At 40.4% G+C, this 27,817-nt stretch overlaps 1 protein-coding gene across 2 annotated transcripts in view; it reads right to left on the bottom strand.

The window, feature by feature from the left end:
- Positions 1-4,531: 4,531 nt before the first annotated feature.
- The window catches only part of NOCT (nocturnin), a 28,455-nt gene continuing 5,169 nt past the window's right edge, over positions 4,532-27,817 (bottom strand). The window contains exons 2-5 of one of the 2 annotated variants that reach the window (XM_087437619.1): positions 23,965-24,157; positions 11,189-11,226; positions 7,949-8,218; positions 4,532-6,531 (exon numbers count right to left, since the gene is read on the bottom strand). In XM_087437619.1, the coding sequence (XP_087293745.1) occupies positions 5,696-6,531; positions 7,949-8,218; positions 11,189-11,226; positions 23,965-24,157 (1,337 nt within the window). In that variant the 3' untranslated portion in view covers positions 4,532-5,695. The remainder of the gene's footprint in view (positions 6,532-7,948; positions 8,219-11,188; positions 11,227-23,964; positions 24,158-27,817) is intronic. The other variant, XM_004426493.3, reaches the window with a different exon arrangement.

Raw genomic sequence — 27,817 nt, forward strand, 5'->3', positions numbered from 1 at the left:
CGTTAAGGGGTGGGGCACTTGGTACATTACCTGTGGCTTGCCTCTGACTCCTTGCCTACGTCACTCAGGAGAGTGCATCTTTGATCACTATATAAACAAGTCATTTAATTATAAATAATCAGAGAAACTTCTTTCCAAAGAGAAAATTTTGGCTTTGGGGTTATTTACAAAGCATATTATGATCCTTTTACTTTTAAGTCTCCTGGCCTACTTTACGAGGGCACTACAGTGCACATTATTTTTGGGAGGCAAAAGTAACCCTACTTTTAGTTCCACCGCCATCACAGCAACTTTTCCTTTTATTACAGCTTTTAACCATTCACAGTACAAGTCCTCTGTGGTGATTGATCTGTACTTAGTGCCTTTGTTATAATCATTGTCCTCCATAATTAAAACCTGTTACGTTCTGTAGGTACTCACTGCACAGTGATGCCAGTCCTAATGAGAATGAGAAGGTACTGTTCACCCTTGGCAAGTGCAGTGATTTGCTTCCTCTCATCACAACTCCAAAGCTTTAAAAAACTCAAGTGCAGCAGGGAGATTTATTTGATGTGTATCTACTTCATGTTTAAGCACCCGTAACTACCAATATTTTTCAACACTGCAACTCAGCAGTAATGCTGTGAGTTCAGCATAAAAACAATGTATCACAACTTCCAAAGTGAGAACTTAACAAACATGATTGTTTAATGCAAAATACTCCATATCAAAAACAAAATAAAACTGAACTATAAATAGGCTGTAAACAGCAGAGTTGTCTTCTCCCAAGATACTGTTTCCTCTCATCCCATTGTAGTATGTTTAACTTTGAGAAAATGTTGCCTATTTTAGAAGACTTTCTTTAATGAAGTGATACTATCACTGTCATAAAGGGTGAAATACTAAACCATTTTACATAATCTGCCAATTATATCTGAGTTGAGGACATTAGTTCACTAACACAGTGGTAAACTTTGCTGCACATTAGAATCACCTGGAAAGATTCAAAAATCCTGTTGCCCAGGTCACACTCCATACCAATTAAATTATCATGTATGGGAGAGGGAGCCAGGCATCAGTAGTTTTTAAGTATCTCTAGGTGATTTCATTGTGCAGCCAAGTTTGGGAACCACTGCCCAATGTATAGCTAGATATACTGTATAGATACAGTAAGGAAAGCTTTACATTTAGGGATGTGTCCTAACCTAAGCTTTTCGAAAATGTCCAATGGAAAAAGGTAGTTTGAGATATAGCTATTAAGTATTACAAATGGCTTTTAAAAAACTTACATACTGTATAAAATTTCATTGATTCTAAAGCCTTTTTCTCACATTTAACATCTCTTTAATTAGGATGAGTCTTTAGAGTCTTATATACACCATGTTAATGTGCCTTGTCCCTTACATTATTTTGGAAAGCTATATACTAATGCCAACAATGCTACCATTGTTCAAAAACACTTTTGAATTGCTTCTTGGAGCAGAACCTAAAATTTTAAAAACTATTTAATGGAGACAAGTTTCCTGCTGAGGAAGATTTTAGTTTTAGAAATAGCCAAGTCACTTGAGGTTAATAAATTGATGTGAATCAAGCTAATGCCACATTTGGTTCAAAATGAGATGTGGCTATAAAGTTCACACTACTTTTGAGACCTTCATAGAACTGGATACGGAAGCTGTTCCAGAAAGTTTCAAAAATGTTTTTGAGCAGTGGCAGCAGTAACTCAAATTGTTTTGAAGTGCAAATCAGAATTTTAATGCTTTAAGAAAGCTTAGAGATTTTCTGGTCTAGTCCCTGTATTACAAATAAAGAAACTGAGGTTCAGGAAAACTCTGACTCATCAGTTTACTTCAGCTAGTCAATGGCAGACCTAGAAACAGAACCACTCCTCTGGCTCCCAGTTTAATTTTAGCGTCAACCTCCATTCCCTCCCCCCCCAAAAAAAAAAAGACGGGGGGTAAGTTTCTGAACATAGTTTCTGAATAAGCCTATCTTATCATGTAGTGATCCTTACTTTCTCACAAACTAAATTTTAAAGTGTCACAGAATTTTGCTGTATGTTCTCTTCAGGTTTACCAGTCTATGGAAACCAAAATCAAATGTCAAATGTATTCCCTATAAATACAATTTACAATAAAAAACATCTTACAAATCTATGGGGTTGACAGGGCAGGTATGATGCTATACTCTGTGGATGAGAAAACTGAAGCCCTAGAGAGTGGCTCATTCAAGGCCACACTGGTCACAGCTAAGTCTCTTCACTTAGAGCCTGTGCCCTTCTACATGGTGCTTTTTTTTCTCCCCTTGTTTTATAAGCCCAAGCTCCAGGCCTCTGCCATTCTGGTATCCATCCACTCTAGATAAATGCCTGCCCGTGCCATATTTTTATACATGTCATTAAAAAAAGAATTCATCAAAGCTCCTTATGCAAGCACATTCATTTTTTGGATGCCTTTCCTTTTCTCAAATTGAGATCAATTATGATTATGAGCATGTGTTTTTTTATCTTCTTAGAATTTAAATCTTAGAAATCTTTCCTCAAGTCTAAGACACATCTAATTATATGCAACACTCCCCTCATTATTATAAAATCTTGGATGTTTTTAAAAATGGCTCCAATACAGAATATTTGCATCAGTTTCTTCCTTTAGTTAGAAACACCTCTAGAGTAGCTGTTCCTATTGCTTCCTGTAAAAAAAGGTACCATCAAAGTATGCAAACAGTGTGATGTTCCATATTTGGCAGAACTACTTGACTGTGTCAGAATAACTGAAATCCGCTCTGTCAGCCACCAGATCTCGCTTCTATTCTATATTATATGTGTACTACAAAAGTATCTGACCAGTTTTCATTTCACAAATCTCTTCCTCCCCCACAATATTACTTTTCTCCCCACTGGTACTCACTCAAGGCCACGAGAACATGGTAGTGGAGAGAGGTGAGCACTTCGGAGTCAACACAGACCTGAGTCCTGGCTCTGCTACTATTTGCTGTCACTTTGGTCAAATTATTTGACCTTTTGAGCCCCATTTTAAATTAGGAGTAGTTGTAAGATCACATGTAAAGCTCTTAGAGCCAACGATAAGGAATTCAAACGTTAGTTTCTTCCTATGTATACACCATTATTTATTTAAACAAATGAGGTGGTCATTCCTACCACCTTGTAGAGTTGAATCTACTGAAATATGGCATAGAGGAAGAAGAAAATGCATGGCCACTCTTTCTCTCTTCAAATCTGCACAACTGACCTTCTCTTTTAAGACTCTTATTATAACCCCAATCAGAATATTATGGGATATAAAAGGAAAAGCTGAACCAAAAGGTACATAGGGATGGAGTAAGAGAAACTCTTAATTAATGGAACGTACTTAAAAATTTAGAATACAGACTTGTTATTTACCATTATGCCTTCGGGTTACTGACAATCCCTAAGGCAAAGCTGTCTACAAAGAGAGACTTAAGGGGAAGTAAAAATAAAATAGGAAGTGCAATACAACAAGCTTTATATACTCCTAAAAATTGTTTACATAGAATGCTCACATAATTACATGTTAAATGAAGACAAATACAAAAACACCAGACGACAAAAGCATACTGAAGTAAGTGTTTAGCCTACTGTTGCGATAACACCAAAGGATAACTCATAAGCAGAGTTCCATTGTGGATTTTGCCCCATCTCCTTAATTCATAGGCACATTTCAATCACATGTTGGTATTTCGAGAAGTGTTTTTGCTCAGTGGCATTCCCACCCACTCCCAGCCCCACCCTCAACCCATAGCCTGTTAATTCATATACTGAACAACTGAAATTCAAACATTGTTTTGGGGCCGGCCCCGTGGCTTAGCAGTTAAGTGCGCGCGCTCCGCTGCTGGCGGCCCGGGTTCGGATCCCGGGCACGCACCGACGCACCGCTTCTCCGGCCACGCTGAGGCCGCGTCCCACATACAGCAACTAGAAGGATGTGCAGCTATGACATACAACTATCTACTGGGGCTTTGGGGGAAAAAAAAATAAATAAAATTACAAACATTGTTTTGGCTTTCATTCTCATCCAGATTTGCTTGCTTAATTAAGGCTGTCATAATTTCTCTTCAGGTTGGTGTACTTTGGGGAAGGTAAACAATATTTAATGCCTGTTCTAATAAGTATTCTAATCAATGTTCTGCTTCTCAACAACAGGATTACCACTAGTCACGCCAAGATTTGAATGAAATGGCAGTTGGTACAGATGTTCTTCCTGCTTGCTATTCCTTCCAGGCGGCCCCAAGATTTTGTGTACACAATGTGTTGAAAACCTCATTTGTTTCAAAAGTGGTTCCAATGCAGAATATCTGGGTGAACCGTACTGTGGAACTCCAACCTCAGTGCTGAGATACCATGTAAGCATAGCATAGGTGCCTTCACTGTGCAGCTACGGATCCTCCTTTGTCCACCTTAAAAATGAAGGTCTGTGTGTAAATGGATAGTGTGGGCCACCACATTAGCAGTGTTGAAAGATCAAATCTACTCCCCGATTCTTTTTGGACTAAAAAGACGAGAAAATAACAGCACTAGCTTTAAGACCATTTATTAATCTTAAATATTTACAACTCATGGATTAAAACATTTATTAATTTATTACCAATAGGTTATTTGCTGAGATTTTGTTTGGAAAGGGCTTCACCCATTATAACACGTTTATTTCTGATGGAAGAGAATTCCAGGTTACTTTCTAACTTTTTATATTCTTCTTTCTAGACATTTTGAATCAGTCACCTGGCTATCTTAGGAAATTTCAATGACAGCCTCATTAACAGGCTTTCTAGTTTCCCACCTCTGAAAAGGTCCCACTGACTTCCTTAGCCACTGCCACATAACAGCTCCTAAATAACCTATTGTGAAAAGCACATTCTAATACAATAATGACACTGAGTGACCTCAAGTATATAACAATAGCATTCCAATGGAAAACTATAAATGTGTAACAGTGATTAAATAATGAAGACTGACCGGCCATGGAATCTCTTCAAGAAACACAATAATGGGGAACAGGAAGGCACAGCAAGGATTATTTATGAAGAACGTATCCAGGAGACCTGATGTTATTTCACTTAACAAACAAACTAAAATTCCTCCAGGCTAAATAGTTCCTTTGTACACTACTATTTTGTTAAGACCCTAAATAAAAACATCTTAAAACTTTAAGAAAATTACTATAAATTACTCTATAACTTACATTTTGCATGGTTTTGAAATGTTCATAGTGCTACATTTACTTAATATTACATGGAGATATAAAAAATAAATATTCCCATGCATGTCTTGTTGACATTTAAAAAACCCACAAATAAATAACTTGAAATGCTGTCTAGAGAAATTGCTCTTGCATACTTATTGTTAATTATGGAGGACTCAAGCAAGTCTATTTTTAGATAGCATCCTCAAACTGAAAAAGCTTCAAAACAAGCCTAATTTAATGCTCTTACATGATTAAAATGTAATGCTAAGGGAAAGAAAACAACACAGGCCAATACTGGAGTGCAAACAGCTTTCTCGCTGTAGATTTTAATGGCAAAGGTTTGTGAACTAAGGGGATTCCTTCCCAAGGGCATGCTGGAAACAAGGAAAGTGAAGTGAGAGAAACTAGGAATCCTTCTTCAGGCAACTTATCCTATTTCAGTTTCCTGAAACATCCCTGGTTAAGACTCTTGTGACTAAAAAGACACAGACAAGTGTTTATAAAAGTCCATCAGGTTCCTCATTAAAGCTGAAGTCACATACTAGAGACAGGTGGTCTGAAGGATAATTGAAGGATGGTAGCCGGTTGGGTCCAATCTGTTCTTCAGTGAGCAAATCAAGAGCTGACTTCACACTCAGAGCATGTTTAGAATACCAGATATAATCCAGGGTGTGCCGGCACTCCCCTGAGGTCCGGATCTTCCAAGTAGTATATGGAGGTTCTGACTGTCCATCAGCACTCAGCAGCTTGTAGGCGCTATTCAGATTGAGGCTGGAGGAAGCAAAGTGTTTGTAGACCTCCTCTGTTGGCTCTGCATTGAAGTCCCCACAAACAATAAGGGGAATCTTGGCTCCTTGAGTGATGTTCTGCAGGTTCTGGAGAAGGTCACAGCCTTGAGCTGATCGAAATCGCTCCCAGCCAGTACGTGCTTTTAAGTGGGTGACAGCAATGCAGAACTGTCGACCGGACTCCTTGCACTCTAGGGTCTGTGCAATGGCCACCTGATTGGTTTTCAATGTCATGGCCGTCAGCCTAATATTGGCACTGTTGACTAGCTTGAATCGGTTCTGGAGAAAAAACAAGGCACAACCGTCTGGTCCATTGTTGTGTTCTACATCTAGACAAGGTGACCAGGGCTTGGGGAAGAACGTGCCTTGATAGCCCAGTCTACTGAGGAGTGGTTGGAAGGTGTCAAAATAGTGGTCCACCTCTTGGAGGCACAATATATCGGGCTGGTAGGCTAGGATTTCTTCTAGGATGAGACATTTCCTTTCTTCCCACTTGAGTGCTTCAACAGGGCACTGTACAAAGTTGTCTTTGCCTTCTCCAAGAGCTGAAATAAAAAAGCCAGTCAGTTGTCAGCTACCACAGAACCATGACTTCTAAGTACCTGGGAGTCTCCTTAGGCTTGACACTTACTCAAGACTCTCAGAATGCTTCCTCTGCTTCAGATGCTTTGAGTGATTCTTCTCTGTCTAAACTGCATTAACTCACCAAATTAACCTCTCACATACATGAAGCAGGCAATTGATTTTCTTTCATATTAAAACTATTTCCTATATTCTAGGACATAAGATCTTAGGTTTTAGCCTTAAACAGTGCTCTTTGCAGTCCCAGGGATCTAAACTGTGTCAGATAAAATAAATATATTTAATTCTATATACTAATTTCAACACTAACTATAAGCCATATGAACTGATATAGATACCACTCAAAATGAACAGGACCTATTTTAAAAGGGCAGCTTTTCCTACTTATGGATGAACACCTGGAAAAAATAAATGAATCAAAGATTGCAAAGTCAGGGAGTATGCCCTTCTTTTCTAGCAAAAAAAAATGGGGGGGGGGGGGTTGGCCTGGTGGCGCAAGCCGTTAAGTGTGCGTGCTCCGCTGCGGCGGCCTGGGGTTTGGGTCCCGGGCGCGCACCGACGCACCGCTCATCAAGCCATGCTGTGGCGGCGTCCCATGTAAAGTGGAGGAAGATGGGCACGGATGTTAGCCCAGGGCCAGTCTTCCTCAGCAAAAAGAGGAGGATTGGCAGATGTTAGCTCAGGGCTGATGTTCCTCACCAAAAAAAAAAAAAAAGCAGCCTTTGTTTCTTAAAATTTTAATTGCTACATGAGAGGCAATACTATAGCAAGTTGACTGGCACATCTGTTTTTTAATTCAGCAGACCCCAGAAAGGAGTCCTTCCTACCATAACAAAGTAATAGAAAGAGAACTGAAGCAACATCTCTTCGGCCTCAAGTTGCACAGATGTGTATGGATGAGAATCTGGCCCCAAGAGTACCCAGACTCACAACCACCCTCACACAGCTCCTATTCCCTGCAGAAAGTTCTATATGTTGCCCATTCAGTAGACTCAGTTTCTCCCTTGCAAATGCTTTTTTAGTGCTATGGACTGAAAGCTGGAGACAACAAAAAGTTTCAGGCTGATAGAAGACAGGGTCCTTTAAATTTGGATGTGCTGGCAAGTAGACAGACTTTCATTGTACTTGGATAGCCTACAAACATGGAAGGTAAGAAATAAACCTTGAGTTGCCAGATTTATTAGTGAAAACCTGATGACTCCCTTTCCTAACCTCCCCTTCTGGGAGCTCCTCATGTTGCCCTAGTCACCCATCCTCCTACACCTGCATCTGCCCACACCTCTTCCCTCCACATAAGACATCAGTGCATTGAGCACGTGCAGAAGCAGAAAGGCAGTCATAGCGAACTCAACTGCTCAGGCACAAAAGCATCAGGCATACCTTGGGCGAGGATGTTCCACTGCATGACCCTAATAGGTGGGTGGCTACTGGGGCAATCTGTCCTCAGATCCACAAAATCCCTCTGGAACCGGGGAGGTCGAGTGTGCAGGACAGCCCTGCATTCCTCAAGGAGCTCTTTAGGATCAATGGGCTCCAGATGTTCTGGGTCAGGTGACACCAAATACTCTGGGTGCTGGGAGGCAGCGCTGCTGTTCAGTGTCTTGGCGAGAGCACTATAGAGTCTGCTCGTACCGTTTCCCATGGAACACGCTACAGGAAAGGAAAGCACAATTACACACACAGCTGCTTCTCCTGCCTTTCTTCTCAACTCAACTAGAAGATAAAGCATTTACTGTCCATAGAAGCCAAGAGCTCAATTTAGGGCAACGTTGCCATGTTCATGTAAAAAGCCATTTCCCCAGAGGTGGATTAAAGGAGTTTCCAGGTTTTAACTTTCCACTAGGACAGGTAATTGAAATACTCTTAAAATTGGTCTCTGATTAACTAAGATAATTACTTCTTTTAAGAGAGAAATACCTTGATCTTTATGACCTCTTCTAACCTAGGATTTGTCTTTGTAATTTATAAACCCAGTCTTATGAAAGCATGGCTAAACAAAACCCACATTCCTTTTCTGTATATTTTAATAAGAAGTTGAAGACCAGTTGGTAACGAGCCAGACGTTAGAAAGCCCTTGTTAATCCTGGAGAAGAGATTAGGTTGTAGCAGGCTGCTGCTCTAGCCATGTCATCTATACAGATCCCTCTGGACTGAAAAGAAATGGCTGGATTAAATCCATATCCCAATTCTCTTAGATGTTAACTGTAAATCAGGGCTCTGGCTCTCTGTAGAACTCTGAAGATCACTGAGCAATACAGTCTATAATATCAAATGCCAGATCTTTTAAAAATAAGAAGACGGGTTTAGGGGGGAGAAGAGGCAGTTGCCCCCATTTCCTGGGATCCTGGAAGGAGAAAGGGTGAGGAGAAGTGCAGGAGGCACACTGTCCTCAGTGCATTTTCTAGTGCTCCACTTTGTATCCTAATAGATTATAATCCACTAAGGAGAACAGAGCACAATCTTCAACTAGCATGAGGACAGTCATAACTGTCACTTCACCTGTAAGCAGTGGATTGCTCTTTTAGAGGTCAACCATGTTTTCTCTTCATTATAGTATAAATTAGGGGCAAGTTTTACTTGGAACAACTTCCAAGAATCTGTACATGATGAATCTTGGAATGGAGGAATCTAGACTTCCCTCCCATATCCATATCCTTGCCTTCTCTTGAAAGACACAAAGTTTTCTTTATAAAATACATTCTCAGGCTAATGGCATTTGAAACTAGCAGTCAATCAAATTCACTGTGGCTGTCACAAAAGCAAATTCAAATATTTAGCACCAAAGTCCTTAAACATGAATGTCAATAAGCATGCAAGCATGCTCTCTATCATTCCTTTTCATCAACTCAAAGTAGTTTTTTTTCCCCCAGTAAGAAAACTAGATTAACGCAAAAAAACACATACTGGTTTTCCCGATATACATTAAAGCATACGTGCATCTGCAAGCCTGTTCTTTCTCACACACGCACATGCACAAACACACACACACACACCTGTTTCCAAACTGTTTGATGTGAATGTATTAAATTCTTTTTAATCAATCTGCTTGCCTATTTGAGTACATGGATCCAAAGGAAGAAATTTTCTTCTTGGCTGGAAGTACAACTTTGAAAATCTTTCTTAGGAATTCCTAGTTTTAAAAAAAAGCAGTTAAAGGTCCTACTCGTTTCTCAAGTGTGGTCTCCAGATCAATAGCATCAGTATCACCCAAACTGTGGACCCAAGTGTCAGAGGGCACCCCAGCAAACCCACAGGGACACCACAAGGCACTTTAATTGGAAGCAAACAGCAATATTTGACATCTGTCAGGCTCTAGGCAAACTACTAGCTTGACGTAGTTCAGTTTCAAGAGGATTGCTCTACATCCTTTTGATGACATCATATCTTTGCCAAGCTGAGTTTTGGGGTGGTTACGGTGATACAACGCAAGTACCATGTCAAAGTGAATGTGAAAAAGCAGGAAAAGTGTCCAATAGGAGTCCACGGTTTGAGGAGTTATGTGAAGCCAGAAAAACTATCCTGAACCACACTTCCTTCTAAAAATTTAGAACACCTTCATATAAAGAGAATAAGGAACAGAATAACATCCATTCAGACAATGAAAGCATGCCCGAAAGCATGCCCAGAAAGTAAATCAAAACTGTACCCTATTGTAAAATGAGCTGACAGTCATTAAGAAAATGATATAATAGCTTAAATCAGAAAACATAGCGGGCCGGCCCCGTGGCTTAGCGGTTGCGTGCACGCGCTCCGCTGCTGGCGGCTCGGGTTCGGATCCTGGGTGCGCACAGACGCACCGCTTCTCCGGCCACGCTGAGGCCGCGTCCCACATACAGCAACTAGAAGGATGTGCAGCTATTACATGCAACTATATACTGGGGCTTTGGGGGAAAAAATAAATAAATAAATAAAATTATTAAAAAAAAAAAAGAAAACATAGCAATGAGGCAACAGAAGGAATTAGTAATAAAAAAGAAATGAGGAGATAAAGCATTTGAGAGATAGTGGCAAATAGTATGTGCTTATTTTAATCAAAGAAGATCCAACATATGATTACCAGGAGTTCTTCTAGTTAAACCAATGCAAGGAAATGAAACAAAGACTAAAAACTATAAATCAAAAAAACTTTTAAGAGCACAAAGTTTCAATCATGCAAGATGAATTAAGTTCTGGGGATCTAATGTATAGCATCAGCATCGAGGCTATAGTTAATAATATTGTACTTTATACTTGAAATCTTGTAAGAGAGTAGATCTTAAGTGATCTCACCACAAACACTCACACACAAAAGGTAACTATGTGAGGTGACAGATATGTTAATTAGCTTGATTGAGGTAGTCATTTCACAATGCATGTGTGTATCAAAACATCATGTGGTACACCTTAAATATATACAACTTTTATTTGTTAATTATACCTCAATAAAGCTGGAAAAAAATAAAATGGTTTAAAAGAAAAAAATTATATGAGGTTAAAAAAAAACGTATCATGGAAATATTCAAACATCAATACAGAAAGATCTGCCTTTTGTTATTCAAAAAAAAAAAAAAGGAAAGAAGAAAACTCAAAAAATCCCAACACGATACTTGAAAATACATATTGAAAAAACACATCACATACCTGAGAATAGCAACCCAGAATGACCAACACCAACTGGACTGTAAAGAAAAAGAAAAATATCCCTTGGGCATCTAGGCAAAACCAGCAAGTAACTTGGAAGGAAAATAAAATTAGTGTGTATCACCAGACTTGAACTGCAATGTTTTATGCCAGAAGTAAATGCAATTACATATTCGAAATATATAGGTCAAACTTTATATATGTGACTCATCCATATGTGAGCCAAGGATTTTATATCCACAAAACTGTAATATTGACTCCATGAGCTTTTCTTGAGGAAACTACTAAAGCAGAGGTTCGCACACTGCAGCCAGAGGTATTTTTGTACAGTCCTCAAGCTAAGAATGGTTTTAAAGGGTTGTTACACACACACACACACACACACACACACACGTGACAGGATCACGTTTGGCCCTCAAAGCCTAAATGTTTACTATCTGGCTCTTTTCAAAAAAATTTTGCCATCCCTGGAACTAGAGAACAAGCTTCAGACCAAAATGACCAGCGAGACGTTGACATAAGAACTGGGAGAGCATTAAATATACAGGTACTTAGAAAATCAGGTCTAAATGAGGTTAAAAGACAGAGTACAGTATGTATTGGCTAGGTGATCCAACAAGGAACATATGAAGATTTAGTACAACCAGAAAAAAAAAGGGCGAGGGAGCAGGGGCCAGAATGAGGAAAGCATATTCAACTAAACAACTTTAAACTGTTTTCAGTGATCGCAACTAGTAATGACAGTATTAGTATTGTTATTCTGAGACTGCTGTGTGGATTAAGGTGAAGCAAATTGGATATTCTAATTCCATCATTTCCTGTTGTCCTTTTTTCGGTTTAGTTTTAGAAATGCATTAATAGGCTATTAGCTACAACACTAAAGGGAAACATTCTTGCTCAAGCCAGCTCATTTTGGACCAACAGCAGATTATGAAATCTGATCACCCATCTTATTGTGATTCGGCTTCTGAAAGACTTCTGGTGGTTTTCAAAAATGAAATTTACCCTCAAAAGACAAAGCTTTGCAGCAAAAAAACCTCAAGGACTTATGGCACTGCAGCATGGCTAAGTACTAAGGCCTGGAACGGGACGGGCATAAAAGACCAATTCTAGCCCCACTTCTATCACTAGCTGTGCCACAACTCTCCTGACCAGCTTACATATTGTTAAAATGAGGGCTTGTTAAGTGATCATAATTTCTTTACGGTTTTTTGGAAAACGCATCCAGGTTACAACAGGTAGCAACTTCAAAATAACATCTCTGTTATTTGCACTAGAGAGACACACATTTCTCTCAATTAAGAAAACTTGCATGAATCACTCAGAATGACTTATTCCTCTTAATATTTGAGACCAGAATGGACAATTTCTGTCAGGTGTGATAACAGTACAATTCCAATGAAAACTGCCTTTAAAAAAAAGCTCTCCTGGTATAGATAGACCTTTCGCTCTTGTTTCACTGTAGATTCATTTACCCAAGAAAGATGTCACTAGGCTAAATTTCAAATAAGAGACTAGATAGAGGGGAATTGTTAGGGAGTGTTTACTATAGTCCTGTCTCTGCTCCTGAGATCTTACAGGAAACTGAAGATGGTTCCTGTGATGGACTGATGCAAACCTGAAAATCAGATTATTTAGTAACAAAGCGACCCAGGCCATGCCTTCTAATACTAATGTACCTGGGAAGTTGATTAATGAATCAGCCTGTTGTATAGTGAGCATGAAATTAGGACAGAGAGACACAGATGGTCCTGAAAGATGTGTCCACTAGTCCACCCTCCTCCTAGACAATGAGGGTCTCCGATGGGCCAGGCTCTGTCCTCACTGTGCACTCTGCAGTTTATTCACCTCTGCAGTTTACTTTCGGGTGGTGGTCATTGGCAAAACTCCAGTCTTGTTAATCTAACCTAATCTCACAGTCCTCAGGGATAATCTGTCTGCAGTATGTTAATTTTACATTCTTATTTCCCCATTCTCTGAGTTTTGGGAAGGGCACTTCATACCAGTAAAATACGTGCTAATCTTTTCCCTCATGGGGTTAATAAGTGTTTGGGGAAAGATTAATATACATGAACTAAGGAGAGAAAAACTGAGTGCTTATTATGTAGAATGGGCTAGGGTGTAAAAAGGGTTAAAACAATCACGATGGATAAGAGTAATCAGAAAAAGACTTCAAAGAAACAGGACTTAAGATATGGCGCTCTAACTCTTGACTACACCACTTATGTGGTCTCCATCACAGGCAGCCCCATAATCCCCTGCCGCACTCTCTCAAACACACAGACACACTCGACACCAGACACTACTTCAGCCCACTGGAGATCTATCACTGAACAAAGAGACTAAAATCTCTGTCCTCATGGAGCTTATGTCGTAGTGGGGAGAAAGAAGACAGATAGTTTGTCATATAGTGAAAAGTACTATGAAGAAAAGTAAAGGAGAAAGGGAGACAGGGAATGCTAGTGAGCAGGGAGTTGCTACTTCATATAGGATGATCAAGGAGGTTTCACTAAAAGAGGCAATATGAGCAGAGACCTGAAGGTGGTAGGAAATCAGTAAGTCCTATGGAGATCTAATGAAGAACATTCCAGGCAGAGGGAAGAGCAAATGCAAAAGCCCTGAGAAATGAACACGCTTGGCAAGGTTGATGAGCAGCACAGGGATCAGTGATTGACAGAAGGAACAGAAGATGAGGGCAGTGAGGACAGGGGAGCAGATTATGTAAGGCCTTGTAGGCCATTCTAAGGACTTGAGCCTTTATCTGAGATGGGAAGCCACTGGAGAATTCTAAGCAGGAGTGAGCATCTGATTTACATTAAAAACAAAACCTCACTGGTTGATGTATTAAAAATACACTACACTATAATAATCAAGGCAAAAAACAGTGGTAGCTTAGACTACTGGTAGTAGCTAAAGTGGTTGGATTCTGACTAAATCTAAAATTGGAGCCAACAAGTTTGGTTGATGACTCTCATGTAGTCTGTGTGAGAAAGTAGTCAAAAAAGTCTCTGAGGTTGCCACCTGAGCAACTAGAAGGATGACGTTGCCAATACTAATATGGTTAGGACATTTGGTGGGGTTTGCAGAAAACAGGAGTTTGGCACTTAGATATGACTGATGTTTGGAGAGAGGTGAAAACTGGAAATAAATATTTGGGAGATGTTTGTGGACAGATGAGACTAAAGTGAGTTTAGAGAGAAAACAGGTCAAAGGATTTAGCTCTGGGGCAGACTGGGGAAGATGTGGTGAAAATCTGCAAAGATGACATGGCCAGAGAAGTAGGAGAAAAATAAGGAGAGCATGACCTTCCTGGAAACAAAGTCAAGAACACGTTTCATGCACGAGGTGACTGTCTCCTGTGTCAAATGCTATGACAGGTCAAGGAAAATGAAGACTGTGAGAACAGATCTGGATTTAGCAACATGGAAAACTTTACTGACTTTAACAATTGTGATTTCTGATTCTGGGTGGAGTTGTGGGGAGAAGAGGAAATACGACAGAGTAGAGAAGTATTCTGAAGAAATTTTGCCCCCAAAAAGAAGAGAAATGGAGTAGTGGCTGGAGATGGAGGCAAGAGAATTTTGGAAACTATTATACTAAGTTTATTTGCTAATGGGAGTGACACAGTAGAGGGAAAAAGTGATGAAGCAGGAGACTTCTGGAATGATGTCCTGAGGAAGCCAACAAATCCTCTCCCCAAAAAACAACTATAAAACTGGACAAAACTGTCAAAACCAACCATTTCACTGCTCTGGATCCAGACCAAGGGCATACAACAAACTGAGAAGCTTTTATTCGTGAAAGCAATTGAATCTCAGGTAAGAACAGTGCCGGTCTGTGACATTTCTGCCCCTCCCCCTCAGCTCTATGAGAGTAGTTCAACTACGGCAGCAAAGATATTGAATTATTAAGCTAAAATCTTCCCATAAAGAAAAGCCCAGGGCCGGCCCGTGGCTTAGCGGTTAAGTGCGCGCGCTCCGCTACCGGTGGCCTGGGTTCGGATCCCGGGTGCGCACCGACACACCGCTTCTCCGGCTATGCTGAGGCTGCGTCCCACATACAGCAACTAGAAGGATGTGCAACTATGACATACAACTATCTACTGGGGCTTTGGGGGCGGGGGGGAAAGGAGGAGGATTGGCAATAGGTGTTAACTCAGAGCTGGTCTTCCTCAGCAAAAAGAGGAGGATTAGCATGGATGTTAGCTCAGGGCTGATCTTCCTCAAAAAAAAAAAAAGAAAAAAAAGCCCAGGCCCTGATGGCTTCACTGGTGAGTTTATGAAATATTTAAATAAGAAATAATACCCAAACAACCCAATCAAAAAATGGGCAGAGGAAATGAACAGACACTTCTCCAAGGAAGATATACAGATGGCCAATAGGCACACGAATGAAAAGATGTTCAACATCACTAATCATCAGGGAAATGCAAATCAAAACAACACTAAGATACCACCTCACGCCCGTTAGAATGGCTATAATCACCAAGACAAAAAACAAGTGTTGGAGAGGATGTGGAGAAACAGGAACCCTCATACACAGCTGGTGGGAATGCAAACTGGTACAGCCTCTATGGAAAACGGTATGGAGATTCCTCAAAGAATTAAAAATAGAGATGCCCTATGACTCAGCCATCCCACTACTGGGAATCTATCCAACGAACCTGAAATCAACAATCCAAAGAGGCTTATGCACCCCTATGTTCATTGCAGCATTATTCACCATAGCCAAGAAGTGGAAGCAACCTAAGTGTCCCTCGTCTGACGACTGGATTAAGAAAATGTGGTATATATACACAACGGAATACTACTCAGCCATAAAAAAAGACAAAATCGTCCCATTTGCAACAACATGGATGGGCCTGGAGCGTATTATGGTAAGTGAAATAAGCCAGAAAGAGAAAGACAAACACTGTATGATCTTACTCATATGTGGAATATAAACCAACACATGGACAGAGAAAACTGTACTGTGGTTACCAGGGGCAGTGGGGGTGGGGGGTGGGCACAATGGGTGAAGGGAGTCATATATATGGTGATGGACAAACAAAAGTGCACAACCCAAAATTTCACAATGTTAAAAACCATTAAAACATCAATAAAAAATAAATAAATACATAAATAAATAAAAAAGAAATAATACCCAATCCTTCACAAACCCCCATTTATTGCTTCCCATGTACAGCCACTCTGGAAGACAGTTTGGCAGGTTTTTTTTGTTTTGTTTGTTTGTTTGTTTTTGTGAGGAAGATCAGCCCTGAGCTAACATCCATGCCAATCCTCCTCTTTTTGCTGAGGAAGACTGGCCCTGAGCTAACATCCATGCCGATCTTCCTCCACTTTATGTGGGATGCCGCCACAGCATGGCCTGACAAGCGGTGCGTTGGTGCGTGCCCGGGATCCCAACCCGGGCCACCAGCAGCGGAGCGTGCACACTTAACCGCTATGCCATGGGGCCAGCCCCCGGCAGTTTTTTTAATAAATTAAACACTGCCTTACCATACGGCCCAGAACTCCTGCCCCTAGGTATTTACCTAAGTGAACTAAAAAATCACGTTCATGTAAAAATACGTACATGAATGTTTATAAGCAGTTTTATTAATAACCACCAAAAACTGGAGGCAAACAAGATGCCTTTCACCGTGCAAACAGATGAACAACTGTGGTACATCCATAGGATGAAATAGCATCCAGTGATAAAAAGGAACAAGCTGGTGATTTGCAAGATTCATCCACGCAACATGCATGAATCTCAAATGCATTTTGTAAGTGAAAGAAGTCAGGCTCTAAAAATTACATATTGTATGATTTTGTTCATATGACATTCTGGAAAAGGCAAAACGACACAGATTGGTGGTTGCTAGGGGTTGGAGGAGGGAGCGGTGGCTGACTGGGGGAATTTTTAAGGGTGGTGGGTACACGACTGTATGCATTCGTCCAAATCCACAGACCTGTCCATCACCAAGAATAAACTTTGAAGTATGCAAATTTAAAATATCAACCAGGAAGTGAAGGGATCTCAAGAGGGAATGCAGACTCTAAAAAATGAATCTATTACAAACGTATGACAATCTCACAGAAGGGGTTCAGGAAAAAAGGAGCTGTGATCTAAGTAACTCAGGACAACAGCATTTTAATGGGAAACTATATGGCTCAAGACTAAAGAAACTGAACTCCAGTTAGTAAAGCTGTTTCTCTTGGGAAAGAAGAAAAAAGTGGAGAGAACTGCTTTACATATATACTGGGGTTGAACAAATAAGTAAATGGATGGTGGGAGCCAGATTTCTCACCGGCAGAGCAGGAAGTTACAGATAAACTAGGAGAAAAGGCTAGAAGGAATCATTTGGGACTAAGCTGGAATCAGAGACATCAGTATGAACACATCTTTCACCTATTATACATATAGATGTATATACAGAACTAGGTATAAAAATGTACATATGTATGGCTCTGTTTTCCCACTTGCTGTCTGCCATTAGCTAATCATTCTGTTATCTCTACCAGCTACTTGCTATTTTTCCATGCTACAAACATGTATTTTATATCTTTATATGTCCAGAGTTATTGTAAGGATAAAAATAAAGACATGGGCCGGCCCCATGGCTTAGCGGTTAAGTGAGCGAGCTCCGCTGCTGGCAACCCAGGTTCGGATCCCAGGCGCGCACCGACACACTGCTTCTCTGGCCATGCTGAGGCCGCGTCCCACGTACAGCAACTAGAAGGACGTGCAACTATGACATACAACTATCTACTGGGGCTTTGGGGGGAAAAAATAAATAAATAAAAAAAATTAAAAAAATAAAAAATAAAAAATAAAGACATGAGTCTAAAATATGTTTAAAAAATATAACATTACATCTAAGGAATTTTGTTTGGGATTTTTTTTTTGCCCTAGGAGGTCTTGACCCCTTGTCTAATCACTCCTCCAGAGATGTGGCATTTCTGTGGCAGTGAACATTTTAAGTTAAAAATGTCATTTTACTTGTTGCTATGTTGTGAACATATATAATAAATGCACATGAATATTTATATCCGTATATGTTTAACTTACAAGATATATATTTAAGGCAGTAAATATAAAAACTAAAATGACACATACATTCTACATTCGCAACTCAGTACACACATGTGGTATGTATAAATATCTAAAATGAGTTTCACAAAACAACTATTTTTTCTACATGAGAAAGTACAGTATTTTTTAGTGTATTCCATTTTATTTTCTAAAATGCTGGGCTTGACCAAATAAACTGAGTTAACAACCCACTGATGAAACACGGCTCTAGCAGGAGTTCTCCAAGGGGAGTCTACAGACCTCTGCGGGTGTCTGAGACCCTCTCCGAGGTATGCCTGGTCAAGACTATTTTCATAATAATACTAAGACATCATTCGCCTGTTCACTGTGCTGATACTTGTTCTACCCACGACCTGGTAGAACCGCTGCCGTCTCAGCACACGTCAGGCTCAGCACAGGCCAGGCGGTGGCAGCAGACTCTTATTAGCGGCCGTTCTCGTCTTTACCACCACACACTCGCGGTTTAAAAAAATATGTTTTGCTTTAAAATGTCCTTAATGGGGCACGAATAAGAATTTTGTTAAATCTGGAACCTTGATGACATGTCTTTTGCATATGTGACACAACAGACAGTACACATAAGCACGTCCGCTGCATACCAAAATACCAGGTCTTAAAGAACAGCACTTCGGTGAGTGTCTGAGTTGCAAAATGAACTAGCCCCCATTTCCAGGGAACACCACTTTTACCTGAAAGAACAACTGACAAGTTAATCAGTTACGGACATCAGGCAGCAGACATTTTCACTTTAAGGAAATCAACTGACAGTACAGTGGACCTCTGTGTCCGTAGGTTCAACCAACCGAGGATCGAAAGGCCTACGATGGTTGCGTCTGTACTGAGTATGTACAGACTTTTTTTCTTGTCAGTATTTCCTAAACAATATAGTATAACTATTTACATAATATCAGACATTTTAAGTAATCTAGAGATGATTTAAAGTATATGGGAGGATGTGTGTATTATAAGCAAACACTATACCATTTCATGAGGGATTTGAATATCCTTGGACTTTGATATCTACAGGGGTCCTGGAACCAATCCCCCGCCCATATCGAAGGACGACTGTATTTGTGTCAGTGATAAAAATTTTCAAGCAAAAATTTTGGAAAACTTGTATCTGCCATTAGGAGCTTGACAGGTCCTCTAATACTTAAAGACTTTTCTGACAAGATTGGTGGTGATATTAAGTAATGTTATTTTTTGTTACTGTATAACATTTGGAAGATCTGCATAACCCAGTTAACCAACAATTCCCAAATGACCAACACAAAACCATGCAGGGGTAAAAAGACCCATTCAAAATACCAAACAAATCAATGGATTTTAATGTAACAGTATAAAAAAGTTCATTGATATGGTACCAGATTCCACACTGCAAATCACTATTAACACAGAAACTACCACCAAGAATATCCACAATTATCTAAAAAGGCTGTTAAAATATTTTTACAACTACATATCTGTGAAAGAATGGATTTTCTTCATATACTTCAACCAAAATAATATATCACAACAGCAGATTGAATGTAGAAGCAGATCTGAGAATCCAGCTGTCTCCTATTAAGCCAGACTTGAAGAGATTTCCAAAAATGTATAACGCCACTCTTTTCACTAATTTCTTTCTGTTTTGAAAAATAGTTATTTTCCCATAAAAATATTTTATGTTAACAGTGATTTTATTATTATATTAAGTGACTTGATAAACATTTAAAAATTTTCTCAAGTTTTACTTCCTAACATGATTCCTAAAATGATATATATAAATATATAACCAACATTAAAAAAAAAGTTCTTTGGGGATCTCACTATTTTTTAAGAATGTAAAGGGATCCAGAGAATAAAAAGCTAGAATTTCTATTCCAGATCAATCATCTTCTAAGTCAAGGGGGTCACAAACAAAGCAATCCCTTGGCAAGAAAATGAGAACTTACCTGCTGCTCCAGAGACTAAAACTATCCCCAAATCTTGGATAATCTTCCTTTAATTCTGTCCTTATATTTCTAATATTCAACCTAGATTTTCTATACTTCAAAAATATTCTTCTCATAAAGTCATGTTAGCGAATCAAATCAGAAGAGATTTGGAGAAGTCCCAATTCATTTATTCCTGTGTTCAGTTTTTCTTTTCTGCTTCTAGTCCCAAGAACATATTTTCCAAAACTTTCTAGTAATGTATAGACATCACTTCAAGGCAAGTACAAAACCCAAGACTAGGGAATTAATAACTAAAAGTGAACACTGGAAAGACTTCCCATACTATTTTTGCACTTATAACACAGTGCCAAGGCTCAGACCCACCTAAGGCCTGCAATGTACTAAAGTTATTTAAATTTTAAAACAAAAGAAGGCTGAGGATTATGGGGCACCTTTCTCTCGCTCACAACCTAAGAATGATGCCAGTGACAGCTAATGACTACTGAATGCTTAATATGCACTATTCACAAATTCTGCTTGCTCTAGCTGTATTTTCAATTAATTTTCATCACAATCCTAGGAGACAGCTACTCTTATTATGCCCTTTTTACAATGAGGGAGTAACTTAGTAACAATTCTCATTGTTTCTCACCTGTTTTAAAAAAATAACATTCACTTTTTTCCTTTTAGAGTATCAACCATTTAAAATAAATAAATACATGTCTGATTCTAAGATTTGGAGCCATCCCACTGAAGTTTTATGACTTAATAGGGGCTGCTACACAGGGCTTTAAAAAGATCGTCAAAAATTTGGAACAGTTCAACATTAAAAGCCAATTTCCTGAGGCGAGATAGCGCAAGTAATACATCCATGTGGTAAGTAAGATACTGAATAAAGTACGGTATCTTGACAAAACCACTGCTGAACTTTACAGTTATCTGGCCCTCATACTGGCTTCTAGGTTCAATTTTATACGTATTTGGAGATGGGTATTTTCAATTTGACCCTATACTGTATTTGGTTTTTGCCTCAAACCCATTTTTCTAGCCACTTTACTAGAAAAAGTACCAGCCATCATTCTCAATGTTAATACACGTTATATAATTTATATAGGCAACAGGCAGATCAAAATAGCTTTATTTCTTATGCCTAGCTATGCATTTGCAACACCACTCCAATCCCTTGCCTCTTCTTATTTCTATAAGCATATTTCCACATACAATTAGAACTGGATGCCTTCACTTCTTGCATTATTAATACTTTGCAGCTATTTTATTTTATAGGATTAAATAACTCTTCTCACTCTTGTAACAGCCTTTAAAGATTTGCCAGAGAATTCAGATTATTTGGATTCCTGAAATACAGTACTATGTCAACTTCCCCCATTTAGCCATCCCTTTCCTAAAAAACAAAGCAAAAAGAAGTGGGCCAACCACTAAAATATAGCATACATGTTTACTCTTTATACTACCAATTACTACATACTTCTAAAGCCACAGGCAGGCCACAATGTAAGTTCCAGAGTGCCGACCATCAGAGGGAAACGATCAGGGTTTAACGAAACACCCTCATACCAGTAATTAGAATATTGGATGAGAACCTAACAGTCGAGACCCAAACTGACTGCGCCTACCATTCCGGGCAGTCCTAATGGCACTTAGAAGTCACAGCAGAGACATCTCTCCACATAATGTTTCTCTAGTTACCCAGCAAGGGCTTCTTCTGGAGTTTGCCCAAACCATTCAGTCTGTGAATAATTTCTCACCATTAGTTTGAGTTTAGTCTCTTGAAATGGTGACTTGGCAAAAAAGCTGATTAAAAACCAAAAACTAAACAAAAGCCAGGATGACCTGGGTACACACCTGGGAAGCTGCTGGAGCTGACCACCCTTAGGCCCAAGTATACCTCGAAGAGTAAGTACATAAAACTGCAACGGACAGACGTCACAGGAAGGCACCACTGAAACAAGCCTTTGCTGCCATCTGCTGGCCATGTGTTCAACCACCTCAGAGACGTCAGACAGCTAATTCAGCTGATTTTCATTAAGCTTCTTAGAGTAGGTTCCTGAATAAATGCGGTATATTTGATATTTTTTGAAGGAATCAATAAATAAAGATTCATAGCCTCTATGCCTGCACAGCTTTATGAATCGAGCCCCAGTGGCTTCCTTTTTCTTACACCTGGGCTGCTTCTCTTACTTAAGTTGCCCCTGATATTTGAATTAAAATCCCTGTCCTTGGGCCCGCCCGTGGCTTAGCGGTTGGGTGCTCGAGCTCTGCTGCTGGCGGCCCGGGTTCGGATCCCGGGCGCGCACCGGCACACCGCTTCTCCGGCCATGCTGGGGCCGTGTCCCACACACAGCAACTAGAAGGATGTGCAACTATGACATACAACCATCTACTGGGGCTTTGGGGAAAAAAGGGGAGGAGGATTGGCATGGATGTTGGCTCAGGGCTGATCTTCCTCACACACACACAAAAATCCCTGTCCTTTACTCATGAGGCTGTAAGCTCGAGGGCAGGGACTCGGTTACCACTCTTATTATGTCCTTTTTATAATGAGGGAGTAACTTAGTAACAATTCTCATTGTTTCTCACCTGTTTTAAAAAAAAATAACATTCACTTTTTTTCTTTTCCTAAAAAACAAAGCAAAAGAGAAGTGGGCCAACCACTAAGATATAGAATACATGCTTACTCTTTATACTAGCAATTACTACACACTTCTAAAGCACCCAGGCCAGTGCCTTAAAAAATGTTGATAAAAAAATGGATGACAAGTGATACCAAAGTGCCAAGGGACCCTGTCGAACACTGACTGCCTTACACTGGTGGAGCACCGTACGGGATGCTAAGCACTTCTACTTGCTGATACCTGCTGCCCTCTCCAGAACTCCCTGGCTATTTTACAGATGAGGACACTGAGATTCAGAAGTGTCCTGAGTCACTATTACATGTACCTCTACGTCTCAGTGTTGGTATGCACCCATCAGCTAGAAAACCAAAACTCAACACAGTGCACATGTCCCCTGCAGGTCCATCTGGTAAATGCACGTGATCACCTCAAATTCTGCCTATGGGTGTGGACTTATAGTACATTAATTCTTGGATCCTAGAGACTGGATTCCAAGCGCCAATTTGGAAGATACTATTTTCTAGTGAGGGTCAAGCACTTTAGTTAGTGACCAGTCTTCAAATTTCCATCATGAGCACCACTGACTGAACGTGACAGGCATGCCTGGAGCACTTAGCAGTAGAGTATGTTAGTATGGCAGAGCCTTTATGGCTAAAGCTTCAACTTTTCTCAGTAAGATCAGGCTACAGTTCAGTAGAGGCCCAAGTCATAAACACATGGACTCGAGTTAGGCTGACTGGTTTCAAACCCTGGCTCCTCCTTTTACTAATATGATCCTGGACAAGTTATTTACCTCTCTGTGCCTGTTTTTTTCATCTGGGGATCACTGAATTTTCTACTTCACTGGGTTACTGTGAGGATTAATTGAGTTAAGATAGACATACCTCGCACACCCTAAGTGGTCAGCTAAATGTTAGCTATTCTGTTACACTCAGTGAAGCTCACTTGGTGGGTTGAAAGAGGCTATCAAGATTTGAGACCACTTGTGTGGAAGGGGCCACACCACTTCCATGTATTTTTACCCCTCTTTGCAACAATCCGGCAAAGTAGGCATTGTATTCGCCATTTTATAGACAGATACCGAGGTTGAGAGATTACACAGTTTTCTCAAGATTGCACAACTAGGAAGGGGTGTGGCCCTCGAGAAAGTTACCTGCACTTTGGACTGCTGTCCGTCAGCATCTCTGACAGGTCTGATCTCGAGTCAGGACAACTGGAGGGAGCCGGGCCAGGGGTGCACACAGGAATAAACAGAGGTCGAATTCCAGTGCCTCCATCTGTCGACGTCACTGCCGTCACGGCACACACCCTGGCACTGCACAAAGTGTACAAAGCAGTGTAGCGACCTGCGGCATTACCAGAGATATCAAGTGAAGGTCACGACTCGCAACCTAACGTGTCTAAAAATACAAGCGCCTAGACACTGTGACAATCCAAACGACCTTTCTTTGCGAGGCCACAGTCACAGACTAGACACGAATGCCAAAGTATTTTCCAGACAAGGCTGAGCCGTACCTTCAGTCATGCCAGATTCATCTAGAAAATATCACGAAGGAAAAAGAAATCCCTCCACAATAAAAGCTTAGGTTAACACGTTTAGTTGGTGTTCAATTGTTAGCTGGCTGGCCAGTCATTGCCACAAGCTGGGCTTTTCTAGCATCACGCTCTGAAGTGAAATGTAAAACGGCAGAAACTGAGAGAATCTGGTGGGATAACTGCTCTCCACTAAGATATTAGGTCTGTGGTACAACATGATGACCACGATGCCCAAGAAAACACTCCATTTTCACAGTTATGAATGGAAATACGAAAGCCAAAAGGAGTATTTCACTGATAGTACCGAGTTCTTCCCTCGGGATCAGGGGTCCACAAACTTTGGCCCATGATCCAAATCTGGCCGGCACCCTGTTTGCGTGCTGCCTGTGATCTTTTACATTTTTTTTTCCCCAAAGCCCCAGTAGATAGTTGCATGTCATAGCTGCACATCCTTCTAGTTGCTGTATGTGGGACGCAGCCTCAGCATGGCAGGACAAGCGGTGCATCGGTGTGCGCCCGGGATCCGAACCCCGGGCCGCCAGCAGCAGAGCGCGCGCACTTAACCACTAAGCCACCGGGCCGGCCCCACATTTTTTAATGGTTGGAAAAAAATCATAAGAATAATATTTCATGACGTGCAAATTATGAAATCCAAATTTCAGTGTCCATAAATAAAGTTTACGTATTGTCTATGGCTGCTTCCACACTACAACAGCAGAGCTGAGTAGCTGTAACAGAGACATATACAGCCCACAAAGCCTCAAATACTGGTTGGTTCTTCACAGAAAAAGTTTGCAGACCCCTGCTCTAGATTATATTGAAATAAAACTGTATAGTCAGTTTGTATATTTTACAAAACCAATGAAAGAGCTTCAGTCACTTAAAATATAGGAAAACAACTTTCATATATAAATTTCCATAGCCTTGCTTGAATAATTAAGGTACATGGAGGAAAAGAATCATCTTCAAAAACTGGAAGTGAGGGGCCGGCCCCGTGGCTTAGCGGTTAAGTGCGTGTGCTCTGCTGCTGGCGGCCCGGGTTCGGATCCCGGGCGCGTCGCTTCTCCGGCCATGCCGAGGCAGCATCCCACATACAGCAACTAGAAGGATGTGCAGCTATGACACACAACTATCTACTGGGGCTTTGGGGGGTGAAAAAAAAAAAAAAAAAAGGAGGACGATTGGCAATAGATGTTAGCTTAGAGCTGGTCTTCCTCAGCAAAAAGAGGAGGATTAGCATGTATGTCAGCTCAGGGCTGATCTTCCTCACACACAAAAAAATGAAATAAAAAAAAATAAAAAACTGAAAGTGAAACTGTCAATGGTTTTAAAATCTCTACTCCTATGACTCATTTTTAAAATGGGAATTGATACGTTACATACAATCAATAGGTCATCGGGCATGAAGTGGAACATACGTTTACTCTGTCTTCTTCCTAAGAGCTTTCAGGAATAAAGTACAGGTATTCAAGTTTCTAAAAAGCATGAAACAATCATACAGCAAAAAAAGAAAGGATGCCATCAATGGGCCAAAATTTGAAAGAATTCCAGGAAGACAAAAACAGGTCTGAATTAACAGAGAAACCGGAGCGGAGGAAAATGCAGAACAAGCAACCAAAGGTAAATACGGTTCTTCTAGAGGAGGCTCTGAAGAAACTCCACGCTGAGTCAACAAAGACAAAGGGCAGGAGAAGCTGAGGGACAACTGTTAGGGTAATTCATTCACGAATGGCATTTGAAAGAGCTGTGCACTAGTTACACCACTTCCCCTCTCTCACCCAGACAGAAGCTGGCAAGGGTGGCTTCTGCCTGCTGGACAGAACCAGAAAACACTTCAAAGCAAGTGGGCAACCTGCCTTGGAAAGGCTCCCAAGGGTGATGGACCTGAAAGAGCAGCAGACCAGATCAGGAGCTAACTGTGGACCTCAGGGATCTTTTACAAGGAGGGTGAGGACTCAGATTCGAGAACACAGAGAGAAGCCCTTCCTTGCTTTGGCAAAGGTGGAGGGCTGGATCCAGCCCGCTCTCTCTCAGGCGTTCTACAGGAAGCCTGGCTGTCCGCCCTCCACATAACCTTCCCACTGACTGAGCATGCAAACTGCTCTCCCCTTTAGGAGAGAGGCCTGAGGGACAAACAGGCACACATTATCTCCATATATTTAAAACTACAGGAGAATATTATGGACACAAAACAAGAATAGGCTTCTATGAAAAAAGGAGCAATCAGAGAACTAGAAAATGTCTAGAGGGGGTGGCCCCGTGGCATACCAGCTAAGTTCGGCATGCTCTGCTTTGGCGGCTTGGGTTTGCGGGTTCGGATCCCAGGCACAGACCTACACCACTCCTCAGCCATGCTGTGGTGGTGACCCACATACAAAACAGAGGAAGCCTGGCACAGATGTTAGCTCAGGGCTAATCTTCCTCAAGCAGAAAAAAAAGGGGGGGGGGGAGATTGGCAACAGATGTTAGCTCAGGGCGAGTCTTCCTCAGCAAAAAAAGAAAAGAAAAAAGAAAATGTCTAGAAATTTAAAATGACTGCAAAATAGAAATGTTCAGGAAATCTCATGAAATAAAGGGATAAAGACACTAAAAAAGAGGAGACACAGAGGATGGATCCATATGACCAACAAGCTGTCTAATGGGAGTTTAAGAACATGAGAACAAGAGACAAAAGAGTGGATTAAATAATCCAAGAAGTAACAGAAATTTTTCCTATGTTAAAGAATGGTATGTCTTTAGATAGAATGGGCTCACCTGATGCTGAGACATTTAACTTGATGGAACTTTGAACACCAAAGATAAGAAAAATCTTATAAGCTTCTAGAGATGATACAAAGACATTTAAAATTCTGAGGAAAAAGATTTTAAAGTTACTTCTGTAATTTAAAAAAATTTTTATTTAAAAAATCATCATGAAATTTTTCCAAATAAAATTCAGAATAATGAACTCCATCAGAGAAATTATTCTAGAATACAGGTTAGCAAATCTATGTGACCTCTAAGATTCAAAAGATGAACATCTTCTTTCAGCAGTTCCCTCAAGGATCTATGAAAGCAAAATATAAGAAGGAAACAGAAAACTATTATATCCAAGGTATCATTAGAATCTGCAAAGTAATTTACTTTGTTCCCTGTACTGGATGAGGTATTGAGAGTCACAGTGTATTTGCAGTCTGGCAAATGGACCTGCCCACATACTAGAAGCTCAGAGAGTTGGGGGAAGGAGAGAAAAGGGAAAGGAAGACAGCGGTGAGGATGCGACAATACTATGGGACTTCCAGGACATCCTACTGCAACCATCCTTTACTGGACTTTTGGCTGTAACTTTTAAGCACTTATTTTCATGGACTGCTCATACTACTCCAATTCTGCAGATGGAATAAAAATGGTTTTTAACTTTTCCTTTCTGCACAATCCCTCATGATCCAACAGCAGTCTCTCACTTTTGGAGGCATGAGAATTGACGCATT

This window comes from Ceratotherium simum, chromosome 12 (assembly GCF_057802395.1).
Source record: "Ceratotherium simum simum isolate JZ-2026a chromosome 12, ASM5780239v1, whole genome shotgun sequence".
In the NCBI taxonomy this organism is placed as follows: domain Eukaryota; kingdom Metazoa; phylum Chordata; class Mammalia; order Perissodactyla; family Rhinocerotidae; genus Ceratotherium; species Ceratotherium simum.